General features: G+C 39.4%; 1 protein-coding gene across 7 annotated transcripts in view; it reads right to left on the bottom strand.

Annotated features, from left to right (window-relative positions):
* Positions 1 to 18447, bottom strand: part of L3MBTL4 (L3MBTL histone methyl-lysine binding protein 4) — a 465624-nt gene that overhangs the window by 250522 nt on the left and 196655 nt on the right. For all 7 annotated transcript variants that reach the window (XM_047697687.1, XM_047697683.1, XM_047697681.1 and 4 more), the window contains 2 exons: positions 2492 to 2577; positions 85 to 195 (listed from right to left, as the gene is read on the bottom strand). In XM_047697687.1, coding sequence (XP_047553643.1) covers positions 85 to 195; positions 2492 to 2577 — 197 coding nt within the window. The remainder of the gene's footprint in view (positions 1 to 84; positions 196 to 2491; positions 2578 to 18447) is intronic.

Consider the following 18447-nt stretch of genomic DNA (forward strand, 5'->3'; position numbering starts at 1 on the left):
CCTCCCACTGTGCCAAAAAATCAGAGCCTCGAGGGAGGGGCGGGTACTGGCCAGGACAGCAGTGCACTGCTCGGAAGTGCATACCTTTACCCGCTGGTCATCCACATCGATGACTGTAGCCACGCGAATGAGCCTGGGGTTCCTTCTGTCCACTGCTTCAAGTCTCATGCTCGGCAGAAAACCGTGGGGTGTCCGCTGGAATGTCAGAAGAGTAAAGTTAGCAAAACCCAACTGCTCAGACACTCATGTTATCTAAAGTGCAATTGTTCTGACTTTGCATTCAGACCCTTAATACAACTGCAATTTAGGTTGAAAGGCACATAGGGCTAATGCATGTTATTTTATCCAATCTTATTCAAACTTGTGAGAGGAGAAAGAATTTTTTGGTAATTTTCAAGATAGCTAAAAAGAGATTAAATCATAAATTCATTAAATGATCACAAGATTTGGAAAAGCTTCTAATTGATTAACTAATTGTTAAGTTTTTTCCTGAAATTAACTTAATAAATTAAGAAACTGTTGACTATTGTCACTGCCCAGTTTTGGAGTGTGTGACCCAGAGACAAAATTATTTAGTAAACAATTAGAAAGGATAAACATAATCCTTTATAAATCTAAATTTTAAAATAGATAAAACCTGAATGACTATCACAGTTAAACTGTTTTAAAATCATACCCCAATGTATTTAAAACCATAACCTGTGCTTTTGTTACTTACCTGTAACCTAAGTATGTTAAAAACCTGTATTAATAAATTCAAGCTTTCTTCCAACTCTTAAAATGCTAGGAACCAGGAGTCTATAATGATGGTCACTCAGAAAACACTAAAAAAAAAACCTCAATGGGAAAAAATACACTGGGACTTATGAAGTCACTGACCCCAAGGAAATTTAAATACCAAAATCAAAGTTGAAAGACAACTCAGACAGTGTTCATAGGCTGGCAAAAATTTCACTTCAGCTATTACATACGAAAGTATTCAACTGACTTCACTGCAAATGAAAGTGCATTGAATTCCTCAAATCTAGAAATGACACTAGAAAAATAAAACCTTCATGATTCATGAGTAATAAATAGTTAAATCTTTCCCCAGTACCTCATCTGTTTCTCTCCAGCTTTTGTAGAAGCATATTTTCTTCCAAAATGCATTATTACACCTACTAAATGGAGTACACGGACTATAATTAGGCCTTTGATGCTTGAAAATCTTTCCGATCTCCCCAAGGTCACTGTCCCAGTAAGAAAGGTAACAGTTTCACAGTGCAGATACCAAAGATATATAGCTTGAGGTAAAGCCATAATAACCTTTGTCAGAGCCTGGAAGTTGCCTTTGTAACTAAATCATAATTTTGTTTTCTTGTAATTTTCTTCTTGGAAAAGTAAAATGAGTTTTGACAGAAAGCAAAAGAGAAAAAGATAATACAAGCAGCTGGTATTCTGCTTATTGAGTTTCTGCAATTCTCAATGTCCTTCCAAGCGCTCTAGGACTTCTAGCCTTCTTAATTTGGTTACTTTTCTTTTTCAAATCCAGCCTACTGTATAATCATTTTTTAAATGAAATAACATTTTGTTTCAAACCCCTTGTGATCCCTAGAAAACTTTTCATAATTGAAATCGTATGTGGAAGCTCACTATATAAAATTCTGATTAAAGATGAGTCAGGAAGCCCAGAGCACACAAGTTGAAAGGGAACAACTTGAAAACCACTTTAGACATAAAGATCTCTAACTACACTATCAATGCATTGTCTTTTACCAAATAATTTATGCTTGGTTCAACCCTGGAATAAATGTGTAAGGACAAATTTGTGCTTAAAAACTGGTGTTCTAACAAATGCTAAAAGCAATGTTTCCCTCAAAATGGATAAAACTAGAACACACACAGGCTTCATACAATTCACTGATTTTATCATGGTGTCCTGAACATTCAGACAGTCCCCGAGACTGTGAGAGCAGAGTTCCCACTTCATGGACGAATACAGGCAGAAATGAAGGACCTCACCAGCTTCTGAGGTTGATGAGGTGACTTTCACTGCACTAGAGCAGGCTACCAGGCTTTTCGAGTAAGGAAACCATTGTTAACTTTTGTGTAGAGGAACCATTGTTAAGTGAATCACTTCCTTTGCAGTTTTTTGTTTTTTTTTTTTTTAAAGATTTTATTTATTTATTTGACAGAGAGAGATCACAAGTAGACAGAGAGGCAGGCAGAGAGAGAGAGAGAGAGGGAAGCAGGCTCCCTGCCGAGCAGAGAGCCCGATGCGGGACTCGATCCCAGGACCCTGAGGTCATGACCTGAGCCGAAGGCAGCGGCTTAACCCACTGAGCCACTCAGGCGCCCCTTCCTTTGCAGTTTTAACGGAAAACAAGGCAAATTGGTTATGAACATAACACTCAACTTTAAAAAGAAAAAATCTAGAATAATTTAAAAACTGTCAAATGAAGTCAACATGTACATTGCTTAAAGGTGAGAGTATTCTCAGATACAAGCTTACCATTTTAAAAACTTTGGCAGGAACGGCATTCGTTTGAGTAGCTTCCAGATACTCTGTCCAGGAAAAATTTTCTGGATCAGGATAACCTGAAAAAATATATACACATATCAAAAGATTACACATTGACATTTTGATTCCCATGTACTATAAGACATCTGACCTACTATTAACTGAATGCTCACTATTTAATAGCCCCTGTGCTAAGAACCTCACATACATTACCTAACTTGTCTATTTGCACCTCTGAGAGGGAGGTTAAAGGGAGCACTCATTCATTGGTTCATTCATTCACCCAACAAAGCCAAGGTAAAATGGTGCTGTGCACACTTGGCAGAGCGAGGTTACACCTAGAAGTCCTCCTTGGAAGTTTGAAAAAAAACTCAGAATCACCGTCTGACTTCAGACCATGAACTGGTCATCTTTCTTTCTTTTTTTTTTTTTTAAGGATTTTATTTATTTATTTGACAGACAGAGATCACAAGTAGGCAGAGAGGCAGGCAGAGAGAGGAGGAAGCAGCCTCCCTGCCCAGCAGAGAGCCTGATGTGAGGCTCGATCCCAAGACCCTGGGACCATGACCCGAGCTGAAGGCAGAGGCTTTAACCCACTGAGCCACCCAGGCACCTCTGGGCACCTTTCTAATTCCTCCAATACCTCCAATTCCTCCAATACTTCTGCCTCTATTAGGATTTTATTCTCTTAATTACTTCTCTGTAATTGTAATTTCCCAGGTTTACCATTTTTAATTGCAATTAAAAAATATATATTGGCATAACCTGGCATAAAGCACTCTGTTTCAAAAAATTTCTAATTGGGTTTCTTGTTTCTCTTCACATTTGTGTTATTTTATTCCTAATTACATTATGTTACCTATTACTGTGCTGTTTTCTTTTTCCTTTAAAGGAATAAGTAGTTAGATTTGTTCATCAGCTCTATTGTACTCATTTCCCTTTTCTAATTATTTTATCTGCTGCCTTTACTCTTATTACTTTCTTCATATTTCTCTTAGGATTGTTTCTACTTGTCCAATTGAATTATAAAGAAAATTAATTTATTTTCATTTTTTAAATAATAGAAGCATTCAAGAATTATGAACTTAATCATTGTTGCCCTTGAATACAGCTTTAGACACCTGGACAAACTTTTATGACATATTTATTTTTCTCACTTTTATTTCTCAGAAATAATTATTACTACAATCTGTAATTGTCACCTTCATTTAGTCACTGGCTAAATATTTATTTAAGAGATATCTCAAAGGTTAATTTTTGTAGATGTTTAATTTTTAATTAATTTTTTTAAAGATTTTATTTCTTTATTTGACAGAGAGAGAGAAAGAACACAAGTAGGCAGAGATCCAGGCAGAGAGAGAGGGGGAAGCAGGCTCCCCGCTGAGCAGAGAGCTCAGTGCGGGGCTCCATCCCAGGACCCTAAGATCATGACCTGAGCTGAAGGCAGAGGCTTAACCCACTGAGCCACCCAGGGGCCCCAATTTTTATAGTTGTTTGAAATATTAATAATAGTATCTAGTTTATCACATTTCAGTTTCAGAATGTCACATGGTCTGCATAATTCCTGTTTGAAGACTTCAGGATTTCTTTTTTGCCTAATATAGGATCAACAGTCAAAACTTTTCTTAAGTATATACAGATACAGACATATATGTTTTAATGTATAATATGCATTAATCCAATATAAATGGCTATATTATTCAAAAATCTGTTTATTTTTTATATAATAAAAAGCCTGAAGCAGTATACTAAAAGTTTTTCTACACAGTGTTCTACTTTCCGATAATTTTTTCTTCATAAACTTTTTTTTTTTTTAAATTTTATTTATTTATTTGACAGAGAGAGATCACAAGTAGACGGAGAGGCAGGCAGAGAGAGAGAGAGAGGGAAGCAGGCTCCCTGCTGAGCAGAGAGCCCGATGCGGGCCTCGATCCCAAGACCCTGAGATCATGACCTGAGCCGAAGGCAGCGGCTTAACCCACTGAGCCACCCAGGAGCCCTCCTCATAAACTTTTTACTAAAATAAAATATACTTAAAGAAAAATATACAAATCAAGTAAAGAGCTTGAAAACTATTCACAAAATTAACATAGCCCTGTAACCAGAAGCCAGGACACCACCTCCTCAGTGTGCTCCCTCCCAGTCACTACCCTCTCTCCACAAAGGGAAACTCTCATCCTCTAAGATTAGCTTGGCTAGTTCCATTTTTTCCTTTGTATAAACGGAATCATACGGCATGTGCTCATTTGCAGTGGACAGCTTTTGCTCGGCACTCTGTGAGGTTCATGGGGACTGCTGTATGCAGAATGTTTACTTTCACTGATGTGTAGTAGTTCATTGGGTGAGGGTTTCACAATTTATTTTTCCATTTTGTTGGTGATGGTCATTTGGGTAGTTTTGATGTGGGAACTATTATGGAAAGTGCTGCTACAAACATTCTAGTACATTCTCTCGGTGACCAGAAATACACACTGCAGTTGGAACGCATCCAGGAGTAAAACTGCTAGATCATGGGGTATTTTGCTTCATATTTTGATGTTACATTGCTTAACACAGAAAAGGATATGTAATGTTCACTAGTAACTGTGCTTTTTATTAAACACAGGAAAAAATGCCCCTTTTAGACATCTTGATTGCATTTTGCATCAAATTCTTTTTTTTATTAAAATTAAATTGTATGCCATCCTGTTACTTTCTGTTTATGTTTTCTTGATAACATTTTCCCCATCTTTTTAAAAATTGTTTTGTTTCAGGTGCATCTATTTTAAACTTCTGAATGGATTTCGGAAAACATTTACATTCACTTTCAGAACTGGTTTGCTTTATCTCACTTCTATAAACATGTTTTAAGCTGGAATTTTTTTTTTTAAAGTTCTCTTAGGATTCCCTTTGCTTTTTGTCCTTGTCTATATGTCCTTGTGACATACCTTCTGTTTCACTATTTCTATGCTTCATTTACTTTTGTAGCTCATATTTTTATATTTTTAATGACTGTCCAAACTCCTTCCTTGTATTTCAAATCTCCACATTTCTGCATGGGTTCTGAATATGTCCATACCTTGCCCCTTCAGCACCAGGTCCCCTCCTCGCTGCTCCAGGTTCCCCACCAAGGGCCTGGGCAGCAGATTCCATGGAATGGTGACTAAAGAAAGTAGTGTGCGGTGGGTTGAGAAACAAGTGAAGAGACTAAGAGAAGAAGCAATTAGGGTTGCCCGAGCCCCTTAAGGAAATCTAGAAGGGGACATCTGGGTAGCTCAGTTGGTTAAGCTACTGCCTTTGGCTCAGGTCATGATACCAGGGTCCTGGGATCAAGTCCCACATCAGGCTCCTTGCTCAGCGGGGAGCCAGCTTCTTTCTCTGCCTCTGCCTGCTGCTGCTCTCCCTGCTTGTGCTCTCTCTCTCTTTCTCTGATAAATAAATAAAAGCTTAAAAAAGAAAGAAAAGAAAGAAATCTAGCAGGCTGCTATGAAAGAAACCATCTTTTCACCCTTTTTGTGATCAATAAGTAAAAATTAAAAAAAAAAGATGTCACTTTTAAATGTTTCTGAAGCAATAACTGCTTCTAATGGCACTCTCCAGAAATGAGTTAGGTTTGTACAAAAAGAGGAAAACATGTATTATTTACATCTTCCCTGTTCAATGAGCCTAAGAAGAGAAGAATGTCTCATTGCTTAGGGAGGCCTGCAAAAGCTACCTGCTCCTCCTGCCTTCCTCCAGGACCCCACCCTGAGTCCTGCCCCACCTCGGGGTAGGGAGGCAGAAGTGGGGCAACAGAGGAAGGGGCAAGAGCCAGATACCTTCACACAGCTGTGTGGCAATGAGACAGAAGCTTTTCAAGTTTGAATTCCTTCTTGTTTCAAGAAATACGTGAGACCACCCCATGGAACAATAGCCGTTAACCTCTTCACTTGTCTCCAAGAAGCAACACCTAACTGGTTTCCCCTTATTAGTAACCTCTATACTGAGTATTGCATTTACACTAAGTCATTTAATTCCTCACATATGCTGTGAGGCGTGCCTGGTCACCCTCATTTTGGAAGTGAGGATCAGAACAATTGTCTCTGACTCCATTATCCACACACTCAACCACTGCTTCCCCTATACCGTAACCCAGAGCTCCATGGTCTAAGGAGGTCCATCCTCCAAGGACTCAGGACTGGGAGCGTTTGCTCCCCCTGAAGGCCAAAGTGTAGTATGGCATGGGTGAGAGTGGGAACATCACTGGATTGGATGCAGGCTGTTGATACAAATGAATTTGTTCACATCCCACCTCTTTCCACACTACTGAGACATTAACACTTCTGAGACGGGCAAAAGCTGAGGAAAGATGAGGTCCACACTGTGGCTGTGGGCACAGATGGCTGAATCAAACAAGGGAAATGTATCAGATATTGGAATCAAGGAACTACAAAGCAGGGCACTTGCCAGGCAGCCCCTGCATTTCCCCCAGGTACTGGCAGTTCTCTGGAGAAGAGGAAGACCCAGGTGACAAATATCTTCAATTAACGTTAGCAGATAGCCACGAGGCAACCAGCTGACAGCCAGAGGATGGAGGAGATGTGGTAGAGTGGAAGAGCTCGAGCCCCCAGGGAAGAGAAGCCTCTCTAAAGAGCTGGGAGCTGTTCTAGGGGAAGCAACCCAACTATTAGGGGTACGCAGAATGTGCCTTCCCAAGAGGGCAATGAGAAAGCCCCGTGTGAAAAAGCTGAGAGATGGCGGTCAATCTCAGTGCTTGGAGTTACAAAAACCGGGGGTCAAGAAAAAGTCCGTGAAGAAGATACAACACATGGGGATGGGCACAAGAATGGAGAAACTTAAGGTCAAACCAAGTTAAATATAAGTGAAAACATACTTAAATCATGTCATTCCAAGGGCTATTGAAATCACTTAGGGAAAAGCATGTCCTTACCACTCTGCCCTCATCTCCCTTTCACTCTGCTCCTGCTTCAGGAGGGACACAGCCAACTTCCTCCCTCCTCAAGGACTTGTACCTGCTTCTCTTTCACAGGGAAGTTCTCCCCATGGACTCTGGACTGCCGACCTCACCTCCTTTAAGTTGCTCGAATATCACATCCTCAGTAAGTCCTTCCCTGAACTCCCTGTATATATACCCTCGAAATACATGTGCCTTTCCTAACCTTATTAACCTGTTTTATTTTTCTCCATAGCACTTACCACCAATTAACTTATTATATAAATATTTTACATATTTGTTCTCTCACTTTATAGGGATATAACTGCCCTACAACAGGGATTTGTTCACCTCACTGCTACTTTCTCTGAGTCTAGAACAGTGTCTAGTATATTGTTATCACTCAATAAATACTTGGCAAATATTTGCTGAATGACTAAAATGTATTTCTTAATAAGTTTGCATTTGATATTGCAGTGGCCGTGAACAACAGATACATGAGCCAAAATTATATTGGTCTAGCCTCAGAATAATGAATGGAGCGCTGATATATAGCTGTTTGCCTGCTGGTTTTGTTCAGATGTTCAGAGGTGCCATTAGAATAAGCTGATGCTCCGGCACTGGTACCGGCCAAATAACTCTAGAGACTGGACAGTACCAAAGGAAGGGCATCCGATTTGTGGCATCTGTACATTCCCCTTGTATTAGAAAGAACCACTTATGCATCAGATTAGTTACAGACTCTTATAACAACATTCTCCATTCTTTTACTTCCAGAACAACAGCCTCAATAGAAACATAATTTTGCCACTGGAACAGTCTAAAGAATTATGGTCATGAATAAACAGTACAAACCCTTAAATGCCGGGCATTCTGGTCTGTGTAACCTGCCCCATGGAACCCAGAGAAGCGTGACAACGATAATTATGTCAGTGGTCAATCTAGGAACCAAAAATCATGGGGATACCAGGACAAGCAGTTTTTAGGTAACGGACAATAGTCCTGTTTAATAACCAACAGTAAGAAAGGATGTGTCAAGAGTCTTACTGAGAAGCGTCAGTCAGCACAGACAGGGTATTGGTGGCTTTAAGAGGGCACTTCATTTAACTCTTCATTGTATTGATGAGGAAAGTGAGACCTGGCATTTCAAGTGACTTGTCTAAGTCATGACAACAGAAAAGGAAGCCAAAGTGAGCACCTTGCTCTGCTGACCAGTGAGCTACCGAAACCAAGACTTCTAAGTAGTTGCTCTGAGGTTTGCTGAGTGTTCTGTAGGCTGCTGGGCACAAAGACCACGGGGAAGCACCGGCAGAGGAAAGAGAGCCATGGAACCAGTTCTCCTGAAGCCCTCCGAGGCTTTGGGCATCATTTTGAGAGAGTGGATTTTCTATGAGGGCCCCTCAGACACTGCCTATTTATTTCTCTGTTTCCAGTAGCTCTGACAAGGCAGGAAAGTAGCTCCTCCAAACGTCAGGCCTCCCAGTGGTAGAGACTGTCTACAGTTCTCACTGACTCCACTCAACAGGTTCTGCACACATGGAGCGGCTCTTTGCGAGAATGATCTTAACATCATGGAACCACCAGCAGCCCATGCTACATAGTGGAGCACTATTTAGTACAAAAGAAATACAAGACATGAGGACAGCAAGTTGTCTCAATCACTGCTAAACCTAATTCAGGTGAACTCAATTTTGTTTTCAAAAAATAGGCTGAAAGTGACCTCACAGTGATGGTACTTTAGACGCTAGAAGTCTTGGACTCATGCTCAGCTCATCTCAATCAAAATGAAAACATCCTTCCTGAATAAAGAGTACAAGTTAGACTCCCTAACATTTATAACAGGATGTCAGATGTGTGCCTTGATCGTCAGATCCTAAAGCACAGAGAACTTCCATCTATCAGATAAACTATCAGTACTTCAAGTATTTATCAATAGGAGCTCATTTTGTAATTGATTGTTTTGCTCAAAGCTGAGATGAAGTCCATTAGGAATAGACAAGGTAATATAGTCCTTTCTCTGTCTAGTGAAATCACTTTCAGAAAAAAAAATAAATAAAATCCAGACTATACTGGATAAGCTCCCAGCAGAACTTGGCTCCAAAAGGACCACAGCTCCCACAGCACCGAATCCAACCCAGTGCTTGGTAATTGACAGGCATTCAAGATGGGGTAATTGCTTCTATTCCTCTCTATTCCCCTGTCTCTCCCTCTCTTTCTGTCTCTGTCTCTCTCAGTACCTCACATTATAGAAAACCTACTGGTTATTTTCTGTTTCTCCCTCAGGTTCACCAACTAACATGATGAGTAACATCATGATGAGTAACACTGAGTAATGTTCCATAACTAAAAATCTTTACATGTTATGTCTATATTGTTCTTTTTTATATTCTTAGCTCATAGCTGGGTCTCATGCTCAGTAGGTACTTAATATCTGTTCAGATAATCAATAATATACATTTTTCTCTGAACTCTTACATTCCTTATGATAATAGAATCTATCCATAGGAAAGAGCAAAATATAGTAATTTTATGTGCCTAAAAAATGTTAACAGTTAATGTTGCAAATAAATGCAAGATTTATACTATAAATTTTTAATGTAATTTTAGCTTTGCAAATAAATTATGAAGTTAAAATAGTTATTTGGTATCAAAAAACAATTTGCTAAAATATTTCTATGTGCTCTTCAAACATCTAAGATACTTGCTAATAATATAGCCAACAAATTGATGATTCTAGAGAATCTATGGAAGTCAACTGCCATTACTCCTATAAACTACATTTCATTACTTCTCAAAATATAAATTATTATAGTTTTATTTCTGGAAATAATCTTGCATTTAGCATACATTCACAACCAATCTGAATGCTAAACCTCCAAATAAAAATGTAGAAATGAGCATATATATACATTTAGCTCCATTCCCCTTCTAAATGCCACCAAAATATCAGTAAAGGTACTTTTAACATCTTAATTTTATTCTTTTCAGTGTTCCAAGACTCATTGTTTATGCACCAAACTTAGTGCTCCATGCAATACGGGCCCTCCTTAACACCACCACCAGTCTCACCTATGTTTCTACTCCCCTCACCTCCAAAACCTTCAGTTTGTTTCTCCGAGACCACAGTTTCTCATGCTTCATCTCCCCCTTCAGTTTCCCCCAATTCACTTTTCTTTTCCTTCTCCTAATGTCCTCCATGTTATTCCTTATGTTCCACAAGTAAGTGAAACCATATGATAATTGACTTTCTCTGCTTGACTTATTTCACAGCATAATCTCTTCCAGTCCCATCCATGTTGATGCAAAAGTTGGGTATTCATCCTTTCTGATGGCTGCATAATATTACATTGTACATATGGACCACATCTTCTTTATCCATTCATCTGTTGAAGGGCATCTTGGCTTCTTCCACAGCTTGATGATTGTGGACATTACTGCTAGGAACATTGGGGTCCATTTGGCCCATCTTTTCACTACATCTGTATCTTTGGGGTAAATACCCAGTAGTGCAATTGCAAAGTCATAGAGTAGCTCTACTTTTAATTGAGGAACCTCCATACTGTTTTCCAAAGTGGCTGCACCAACTTGCATTCCCACCAACAGTGTAAGAGGGTTCCCCTTTCTCCATAGCCTCTCCAACGCTTGTTTCCTCTTCTGTTGATTTTGGCCATTCTAACTGGTGTAAGGTGGTATCTCAATGTGGTTTTGATTTGAATTTCCATGATATCCAATGACGATGAACATTTTTTCATGTGTCTACTAGCCATTTGTATGTCTTCATTGGAGAATTGTCTGTTCATGTCTTCTGCCCATTTTTTGACATGATTATGTTTTTCGGGTGTTCAGTTTGAGGAGTTCTTTATAGATCTTAGATATCAGCCCTTTGTCTGTAGTGTCATTTGTGAGTAACTTCTCCCATTCCATGGGTTGCCTCTTTGTTTTTTGACTGTTTCCTTCGCTGTACAGAAGCTTTTGATCTTGATGAAGTCCCAGAAGTTCATTTTCGCTTTTGTTTCCTTTGCCTTTGGAGACGTATCTTGAAAGAAGTTGCTGTGGCCGATGTCGATGAGGTTACTGCCTATGTTCTCCTCTAGGATTCTGATAGATTCCTGTCTCACGTTGAGGTCTTTCACCCATTTTGAGTTTATCTTTGTGTACGGTGTGAGGGAATGATTGAGTTTCATTCTTCTATACATAGCTGTCCAATTTTCCAGCACCATTTATCTAAGAGACTGTCTTTTTTCCACTGGCAATTTTTTCCTGCTTTGTCAAAGATTATTTGACCATAGAGTTGAGGGTCCATATCTGGACTCTCTACTCTGTTCCACTGGTGTATATATCTGTTTTTGTGCCAGTACCATGCTGTCTTGGTGATCAAAGCTTTGGAGTAAATCAGGCAACATAATCCCCTCAGCTTTGTTTTTCTTTTGAACATTTCCTTAATGATTTGAATGATTTGGAGTCTCTTCTGGTTCCATACAGATTTTAGGATTGTTTTTTCTAGCACTTCAAAGAATGCCAGTTGAATTTTGATTGGAATGATGCCGAAAGTATAGATTGCTCTGGGGGGTACAGACATTTTAACAATGTTTATTCTTCCAACCTATGAACATGAAATGTTTTTCCATCTTTTTGTGTCTTCTTCAATTACTTTCATGAATGTTCTGTAGTTCCTGTAGTATGATCCTTTAGCTCTTTGGTTAGGTTTATTCCAAGGTATCTTATGGTTGTTGGTGCTACAGTAAATGGAATCAATTCTCTAATTTCCTTTTCTACATTTTCATTGCTAGTATATAAGAAGGCAACTGATTTCTGTGCATTGATTCTGTAACCTGCCACATTACTGAATTGCTGTATGAGTTCTAGTAGTTTGGGGGTGGAGTCTTTTAGGTTTTCCATAGAAAGTATCATGTCATCTGTGAAGAGAGAGAGTTTGACTTCTTCTTCAGCAATTTGAATACCTTGTATTTCTTTTTGTTGTCTGATTGCTGTTGCTAGGACTTCTAGTACTATGTCGAACAACAGTGGTGGGACTGGGCATCCTTGTCGTGTTCCTGATCTCAATGGGAAGGCTGTCAGTTTTTTCCCACTGAGAATGATATTTGCTGTGAGTTTTTCATAGATAGATTTTACAAAGTTGATCTTTAATCTTTAGGTTCCAAATGTGTCTCTTGTAGACAGCATATGGATGGGTCCTGTCTTTCTATCTAGTCTGCAACCCTGTGCTCTTTTATGGGGGCATTTAGGCTGTTCATGTTGAGACTGGTTATTGAAAGATAAGTTTTTATTGACATCATGTTGCCTGTGAAGTCCTTGTTTCTATAGATTGTCTCTGTAAATTTCTGTTCTATGTCACTCTTGGGTTCTTTCTTCTTTTATAGAACACACCCCCCCCCCTCAATATTTCTTGTAGTGCCAGTTTGGTGGTCACGTAATCTTTTAGACCTTGGCAGTCTTGGAAGCTCTTTATCTTTTCATCCATTCTGAATGTCACCCTTGCTGGATAAAGTATTCTTGGCTGCATGCTCTTCTCATTTATTGCCCTGAATATGTCTTGCCAGCCCTTTCCAAACCAAAAATATGGTTTGCCAGGTTTCTGTGGACAGGTCTGACGTTATTCTGATGGCCCTTCCTCTGTATGTAAGGAATCTCTCCCCACCTAGCTGCTCTTAAGATATCTTATCTAAAATTTGATTTGTGAATTTCACAATTAAGTGTCTGGATGTCTTTCTAGACTCATTGATCTTGGGGTGGGGGTGTCCTTTCTGCCTCTAGGACATGAACAGTTGTTCCGTTCCCCAGATTAGGGATATTTTCATCCAGTATTTTTCAAGTGTATCTTCTAGTATTTTCTCTTTCTCCACCTCCTCAGAAATCCCAATAATTCTGACATCGGAATGTTTCATGGTGTCATTTATTTCCCTAATTCTGTTTTCATGGCTTCTAAGTTGTTTTTTCCAGACCACCTCCTGATCCTGCTTTTCCATCAGTTTGTCTTCTAGATCACTAATTCAACCTTCTGCCTCAGTTACCCTATCTGTTAGAGTATTTAGATTAGATTGGATCTTTTAACAGCTTTTTTTTTTTTTTAACTTCTGCCAGATCAGCTCTCACTTCCGCCCTTAGAGATTCTATGTTGCCACTGATGGTCTTCTCCAACCTAGCCATTGCCTGCACAATTTTTACCCTGAATTTGATTCCTGACATATTGTTTATGTCCGTATCCAATAGTTCTGTGGCAGAAATCACAGTCTCTGATTTTTTCCTCTGTTGGTTGTTCCTCCTAGTCATTTTGGTGAGAAGTGGTTAAGGGGATGTATAGCTGAATATATCAACCACGATCCAGTCAAGGTGCCCCTTGGAAAGTTTCAGAACAACTGGAAGTCACCACCAAGAAGAAAGAGGAAAGAAAAAAAGAGAGGGGGGGAAAAAAAGAAAAGAAAAAACCCAGCCAAAGTGAATCCCAAAAGATTTATAAGGTACATAAACCAAAAACGAACAAACAAAAAGACAAGCAAAAGTAAAAGACAAGAACAAGAAAAAAAAAAAAGAAAAAGAAAAGAAAAACCAGTAAAAACGAATCCCAAGAGTAAGAGTTATATAATATAAAAACAAAAACAAATACACGGAAACACTGACATAAGAGTAAGATGGGAAGGTGGTTATAAGCCCTTGATATGGGCAAGGAAGGTTATTTCAGTACTTCCTGGGTGTATCTTGTTATCTTTGTTAAAGGACTCAACTTTCCAGAGATACAGGGAAATTAAAACTGGTTTATAGATAGGGATAGTATGGAATAGGGAAAAAGGATTACCTTGAAGCTTATGTCTATACTTATTTAAAAAAAAAGAAAAAGAAAAAGAAAACCCAGGTATATGTATGAAAAATGTTCAAGTTAAAAAGTTACTATGTAATATGGTATATTAAATATCTATTTGTAATGGTGAGTAGGTTAAAAAAATAAAAGAATAAAAATTGTGAGAACTAATTTTTTTAAAAAAAGTTGTATCTATGAAATATATAGGTTTGGGGGGCAATACCAGGGTTTATTATATTGGTTTCCCCTGATGTTGGGGTTTTACAGTTTTATGGGGAACCTGTGGTTATTTTCCTCTTGTTCTTTGGGCTTGTCTTCTGGGGGAGGGGCCTGCCGTGTTGTTTTTTCAGTCATTCTTGGTTGGGCCGAGTTGCCCTGCTCCCTAGCAAGGGACTGGACTCTGTGGAAACCAGTTTTTCAAGTTGTTTTGTTTTCTGGAGGTTTTTGTTCTTGGGCAGCTACACTCCCCCCCCCCCCCCCCCCCCCCCGCCTTTTCAGAGGGCTAGTGCAAAAAGTAAACTGTCCACACCCAGTCCTCCACCTCAGAGAGAAGCCCCAGTTGGCTCCCCGGCCTGGATGGTCCAGAGCACACATACTCCCCTCTGCAATCTCCTCTGAACACCACAACCTCCCATGGGCGGTGCACACCCCCAGCCACCATCTCAGGGGTCGCCAAAGGCCCCACTTACCTGTGCCACTAAAACCAGAGGCAATTTTGATCTGGAGGAACCCAATCCTGGTGGCTGTTGGGAATGCTGTCTGGGGTCCATGCCCACGACCCAGCAGGTGCAGTTTGCGGAAGGCTGCAGGTTCAGGGACCACCAGCCAGTGCCCACACCAGGCTCTCTCAGGGGCGGACATGGATGCACCCAGCCCAAGTGGTGGTGCAATCAGCGGAAAGCCATGGGCCCAGGAGGATTGGAGCCCCCACTGGATTCTCTTAGGCACAGGTGGTCACTGGCTGTGACCGTCCTGAGACCATGGGCTTAGGACCGTGCCCATGGCCACCTGATTCCACCACTTGCCCCTTAAGACTTTTTGCTCTTTTTTGTGCTTTTAACCAGACCCCAAGTTAATGCTGTTTCCCAAGCACAGGGCACTTTTGTACTGGGGTATTACTTTCTAGTGAGTCGCTTCTGGTTGCTCCCTTTCCCTTCTGTTTATCCTCCAATAACATTTTGAGCATTCCCACTCCACTTAACCTCTCCACAGATGATCTACTAGCCTCGTAGAGATCCAGAAGTGTATAATCTTACATCTCAGGCTGATTTCATGGATGTTTAGAGTGTTCTGGTAGATATTTAGCTCACTTCAGGGGACCTGTTGAACAGGGTCTCCTACTTCTCTGCCATCTTGCCCCTCCTCCCTCAGTAAAGGCATTTTTAAATGAATACTTATCAACAGAGAAAATGCTGAATTAATTTTGATGCAACACATAATGGAATATTATACAGCCTTTAAAAAGAATCAGAACTATACCAAATGAGTTGGAAGAGATTTGCCACTAGACACAGCTGAGCAAGATAAAAAGACAATGGAAACTATGTATATAATATAATCCCATTTTCCACAAGCAATTATTTTAAAAGGATAGGGGTTCACAAATACATGGATATATATGTATGTGTACATGTGTATGTAATCATATGAGAATTAACAAAATATAGAGAGCATAGGATTGCTAATAGTTCAACCACTTTTTCTTTGCTTCTTGGGAAAATAAATTTCCTAGACTCCCATGATGTTAAGTGTAGCTATGTAACTGAGTTCTGGCCCATGCATGTGAGTGGAAATGATGTAATAAGCCACTTCTGAGTTGGGCCCCTAAATTATCTCATGTGCAAACATCAGTTCTTTTTCCATTTTCAGCCTTTGCCAAAAGATCTCTAAGGACCTGGGGAATCCCCAGTCCCAGGACAATTACATGGTGCAGAACTAACTATAATTATACTATTAGAGGAACAAGAAATCAATTCTTAATATGTTAAGGTACTAAAATTTTGGAGTCATTTGATATGCTAGTTAGTTTATGATAACTAATACAGAAGGCTTAGCACCAATTGTGATTTCCTTCAGAGGAGTAACTAACTTGAGTGGAAAGAGAAACATAATGTTTTTAAAAATAGGAAAAATAAAATATAGTTTACAAATAGATAAATACAAAATACAATACCAGTACAAGGATATAAACCCACATTGAGAATAGGTAAAAAGACAAAAGCAGATAAGAAATGTCAACAGAAATCCCTGGAAGTGTGAAAAGGAAACGAGTGAGAATTGACTTCACAGCACTGAGACAGCTAAAACAAATCTGTTAATGGAGCAAGTTAATTTATGTTATAGAACCCTGGAACTCTTTAGGACTGCAGGCATACTTCTGAAAGCAGCAGTGTGGAGCTAACTGGAACCTTATAGAACCCTGGAACTCTTCAGGAACTGCAGGCATACTTCTGAAAGCAGCAGTGTGGAGCTAACTGTTAACTTTATTAAGCTCCTAGTAGAAACTGTCAGGCACATTAGGTCATCTCCCTTGCCCCATACAACCAGGCAACTATCCCTCTGATATTAAGGAAAGGCTGGAGGATTTAGTCTCTGGACAAATTGAAACAAAGAAGGTATAGACTTTGGGATCTTACACAGTGAGGAAGCCTATTCATGGAACAATGGCTACTTGCAGTACTGGATCTCAACTTGCAGGCAGCCCTCTTCCCCAGTCTCAACAACTTCCACGATCCCGCTCCCCACCACCCACCACATACATACCTCAGTCAGGAGGAGGAAGGAAACTCTCCTGTGGGAACTGACCCAAAAGTCATAGTTATGACATTTTTGGGGCATCCTCTAAAACATTCTGGCTAACATCTCAGCACCCCACAGGGACACTCACAATTTCAGAAGCTCCATTAGAGCACCCAGAGATTTTACTCTGCTTCTCAGGACTTTATTCTAAAAAATGAAAGGACAACTAAGATTCACCAGAGATCTGAATAACCCATTAAATAGGATACTAAAACAAGCAAAAGCAATTTATAAAAAAGAAAATTGAGAAAAGAGACAATATAAGGAACAGAAGATTTAAACCAGTAGATTTAAAATATAGATGAACCTCTAACTTATATCCTTAGAAAGACAAGACTTATAAGATAAGAATGTTATTGGAAACTAAGGGAGAATGACACTTCTGTGTAGAATGCAGAAAGCTACAGAAGACTGTTACTCACTCCCTAATAACGAGAAACACCCAGATACTCTGAAAAATTATAAATTTCCTGGAACCCATCAAAGAGCTGAAGTTCCAAGGAAAAAAATAATGGAAATATAAGGAGGCACAGTTCCTCAAGGGACAGCTAAAAAACTCAAATATTTAACCTGTGGCAGAGCACCAGAGGAAGAGGTGATCCCACCCAAGTAAGTAAGAAGAAATAATAAATAAATTCTTAAAGGTCAAGTGGGAGCTAGCATGTCACTCTGGAAGAGCTGGCCCTAGACATAAGCGTGTCCCCATTTTCACTCCCGAGGTCTTTATATCAGGCCTTACCAAGTGCTCACAGGAAAGATTAGGAGTGAGACAGAAAACTAACAAGACCTCCCTTCCAGAGGTTTGAAGACAAAAATTTTAAGGTGTAGCCAGAAGGAAAGTGAAAATTACATTCAGGGAAACATGGAAAAGGATCAGAGTAGACTTCCAAACAAAAACTATGCCAGCCAAAAGACAATACAGCTTAAATGAAATAAAGGCAGGGGAAGATGTGTCAACTCATAATCTATATCCAGCAAAAAATATCTGTAAAATACTAAGGCAAAATAAAGACTTTCTCAGGCAAACAACTGCTGAGATAATGCATTTCCAACAAACCTGTGCTAGAAGAAATTCTAAAGGAAGTTATTTAGGGAGAAGGAACATGAAAGAAATGAAAGAGGAGATGTTACAACCCAATACCACAAAAACACACAGGATCATAAGAAACTACTGCAAACAATTATGCACCAACAAATTCAACAAATTAGAAGACATGAATTAATTCCTAAAAACATACAACCCATCAAGACTGAACCATGAAGAAATAAAACATCTGAACTGACCAGTTACCAATAAGGAGGTTGAATTAGTAACCAAAAACCTGTGATGACTTCACTGGTGAAATCTACCAAACAGTTAAAGAATTAATACCAAGCCATCTTAAACTCTCCCAAAAAAATAGAAGAGGAAGACTTCCA

The sequence above is a fragment of the Lutra lutra genome, chromosome 12 (genome assembly GCF_902655055.1).
Source record: "Lutra lutra chromosome 12, mLutLut1.2, whole genome shotgun sequence".
Classification (NCBI taxonomy): Eukaryota; Metazoa; Chordata; class Mammalia; order Carnivora; family Mustelidae; genus Lutra; species Lutra lutra.